Source organism: Gekko japonicus, unplaced genomic scaffold (genome assembly GCF_001447785.1).
Source record: "Gekko japonicus isolate JY-2015 unplaced genomic scaffold, Gekko_japonicus_V1.1 scaffold1846, whole genome shotgun sequence".
NCBI lineage: Eukaryota > Metazoa > Chordata > Lepidosauria > Squamata > Gekkonidae > Gekko > Gekko japonicus.
The window spans coordinates 294714-298297 of record NW_015168707.1 but is presented as its reverse complement, the minus strand read 5'-3'; the positions used below and the strand labels follow the sequence as shown (position 1 = coordinate 298297).

General features: G+C 49.1%; 1 protein-coding gene across 1 annotated transcript in view; it reads left to right on the top strand.

Moving 5' to 3' along the window:
- The window catches only part of PTPRO (protein tyrosine phosphatase, receptor type O), a gene marked incomplete at its 5' end in the record, with an annotated part of 101965 nt that overhangs the window by 82562 nt on the left and 15819 nt on the right, over positions 1-3584 (top strand). The window contains 1 exon segment of the mRNA XM_015415533.1: positions 3351-3486. Within this exon segment, the coding sequence (XP_015271019.1) occupies positions 3351-3486 (136 nt within the window).

Genomic DNA, 3584 nt, shown 5'->3' with positions numbered 1-3584 from the left:
CGACGTGCACGTCGGGGTGGAGGTCCCCCCGGGGCCCGATCTGCCGGCGGCCGGGAACGGGCCTCTGGGGCGGGGGTTTCCCCGCCCCCCGGGGGGACTTGGCAAGCTTAAAATACATTAAAACACAGGTGATAGACATCATTAACTCACGTACATAACAAATAAAGTGCTGCTGGTGGTATAACATTACATAGTGATCCCAGTAGGCCATGGTGGAGTGGTGACAAGGGAGTATGGCCAGAGCCAGTATCCAGTATATTGCAGGCTGTTGGTGATGGCCTAGAGGGCCTTATCACAGTTCAGTTGTTGTTGGTAGCAGCTCCTAATCAAAGGCTTGGTGGAAGAGCTCTGTTTTGCAGGCCCTGCAGAACTGTAAAAGGTCCCGCAGGGCCCTGATGTCTTCTGGGAGCTCATTCCACCAGTATGGAGCCACTACTGAGAAGGCCCTGGTGTTAACCTGCCTTCCCCACATTTGGGGAAATCGCAGGGGTCAGCAGCACACCTGGAGTGCAATGGATGAGCCTCACCCTGGGAAAACCACCTTTGTGATCATGGTGTCTCCCCGGCCAGGTAAGTTAATTACTCTTTGGGTGACTAAGTACTTCCTTTGATCAGTTCTAAGCCTACTGCTCATTAATTTCATTGAGTGCCCACGAGTTCTTTCTCACAATACAAGAACTCGTGGGCACTCAATGAAATTAATGAGCCATAGGCTTAGAACCGATCAAAGGAAGTGCTTCATCACCCAAAGAGTAATTAACATGTGGACGGGAATCGAAGATACATTATTTCCACCCTCCCCGCTTGCAAGTCGCCATTAGGGATATCTGTTTCAATTAGGAGAACATCTAGGCCCAGTCTAGCCCAAGCTAAGCACTTTTTCTTGGAGTCCCATTGGTTTTAGACATTTAAGGGCATGCTGAACTCTCCCATCGAAGTCAGTGGGATATAAAAAGAAAAAGAAAGGATTGGATTTATACCCCGCCCCTCACTCGGACTCTCAGTGGCTTACAATTTCTTTCCCTTCCTCTCCCCACAACAGTGAGGTAGGTGGGGCTGAGAGAGCTCTGAACTGCTTTTGAGAGAACAGCTCTGAGAGAACTGTGGCTTGCCCAAGGTCACCCAGCATCTGCATGTGGAGGAGTGGGGACTCAAACCCGGTTCTCCCAGATTAGTCCGCGCTCCGAACCACTACACGGGACTGGCTCTCGATTTTGAATTGGCTAGATTACACAGATAATAGGGCTGTACCAGAGGTCCCCAACCTTTTTGAGCCTGTGGGCATTTTCGGAATTCTGATACAAGATGTCCACAAGGTATCTGACAAAAGGGGATCTTTGACTCTTGAAAGCTTATACCCTGAATATCTTATAACAAACTCCGAGTACAGTGGCACCTTTAAGACCAGCAAAGCTTGTAAAGGTAAAGGTTTCCCTTGCTCAAAAGTTAGTTGAATCTGACTCTAGGGGGCGGTGCTCATCTCCGTTTCCAAGCCGAAGAGCCAGCGCTGTCTGAAGACTTCTTCATGGTCATGTGGCCAGCAGGACTAAATGCCGAGGCGCACGGAACGCTGTTACCTTCCCACCGAAGCGGTACCTATTTATCTACTTGTAATTTCTTGCTTTCGAACTGCTAGGTCGGCAGGAGCTGGGGTCAGAGACGGGAGCTCACTCCGTCACACGGCACTCGGGTCTCGAACTGCTGAGCTGCCGATCTTCCTGTCTGCAACTCAGAGTCCTAACCTCTGAGCCACTGCCACCCCCACCAAATCTTAAACTATGCTGGTCTTAAAGGTGCCACTGGACTCAAACTTTATGTGATTGCTTCAGACCAACATGGCTACCCACCTGAACCCAAAAATCTTCTTGGTCTCAAAGGTGCTGCTGGATTTGGCTCTAGCTGTTCTACTGTGGACCGACACAGCTCCCCTCTGAAACTGACACAAGATGGTGGGTGCAGCCACAAAATGGCTGCCCCAAGAGGCAGAACCAGCCACGACATGTCAGGCAGTGAGGTCATGCATAACGCGAATAGTTATTTTTCAGCATTTCAGGCAGAAGCTCTGTTTAACAGGATGCTGTTTAAAACAGACGTTTAGTTAAATAAACATATAGTTTTTAAAACTATTAAAAATACGCCTTCAGTCACACAGAGAAGGCCCTTGTGCTGTTGTGCCAGCCAATCAGATCTCCAGTGGCCAATTAGAAGCCCTGTTGGGCAAAAAACCCCTCTGCCCATTTGTTGCTGCTGCAGGAGGGAGGAGGTGCAGAAATCGTGCTGCTTTGCCAGGAATTCTTGCTCCATGGATCATCTAATATGGATCCAAGCCAGAAGTGCTTGCCAGGATTAGGTAGGTTTGCCAGCAAATGTACACTCAGCAAGGACCTGCATCCCGGCTCCCTACGGAGCAGACCAGTATGATACCGGAGTTGTTTTCTGTTGCTCCAGAAGGTCGGGCCAGATCCAACAAGTTCAAATTAAATCAAAGGAGTTTTTGGCAAAACATTAGAAAGAACTTCCTGACAGTTAGAGCAGTTCCTCAGTGGAACAGGCTTCCTTGGGAGGTGGTGGGCTCTCCTTCTTTGGAGGTTTTTAAGTAGAGGTTAGATGGCCATCTGACAGCAATGCGGATTCTGTGAATGTAGGCAGATCGTGAGGGGGAGAGGAAGCGGTGAGCCAGTGTTTGGCTCTTGTGACCCTTTCTTGTATGCCCAAGGTAATGCCAATTGCCACTTCGGGACCAGGAAGGAATTTTCGTCTGGGCCAAATAGGCCCAGAGATCGTGGAGGTTTTTTGCCTTCCTCTGGACATAGAGCAGGGATCACTGTGTGAAGTGTGTGTGTGTGTGTGGGGGGGGAAGGTAGTTGTGAATTTCCTCCGTTGTGCCGGGGTTGGACTAGATGACCCCGGAGGTCCCTTCCAGCGCTACGTTTCTATATGTCTATATCTGTATTATACAATTGACTGCATGCGTGTCACATTTACACTTTGCAGTGCTGAGATGTACCCTTTAAAAGGTCGTAAGTGAACCCCTACGAAGTGTGCAGCCCTAAGCAGGTCTACTCAGAAGTAAGCCCTGTGCTATTCCTTGAGGCTGGCTCCCAGGCCTTGAGGATTGACACCCAAGTGTCCCGTATCGAGCTTGCACTGACACATTCATTGGTATACTTAAAATTCATAAAGCTTAGCATAAATCAGACTCCATGATTCAGATGACTATTTGCAAAGCAAGTGTTATGTCTGCACAGAGTGGAGATCAATAGCAATCAAACCCATTCTCTGTTCTTTCCCCATCCTGTCCCCCAAGCAACAGTGCTGTGTGACGATCTGCATCTATATGTGTGTTGCAGTGCCGGCGTGGGACGGACGGGGACTTTTATAGCACTGGATCGGCTCCTACAGCACATTCGGGATCACGAGTTTGTAGATATACTGGGGCTGGTGGCTGATATGCGGTCTTATAGGATGTCCATGGTACAAACAGAGGTAGGCCTTTCAGCTGCATGTTTCAAAACGAGTTCTCAGTTTTTTGTACCAAGCCCTGTGTGTTTCGGTGTCATGTCTACTTTGTAACCTTTGCAAAT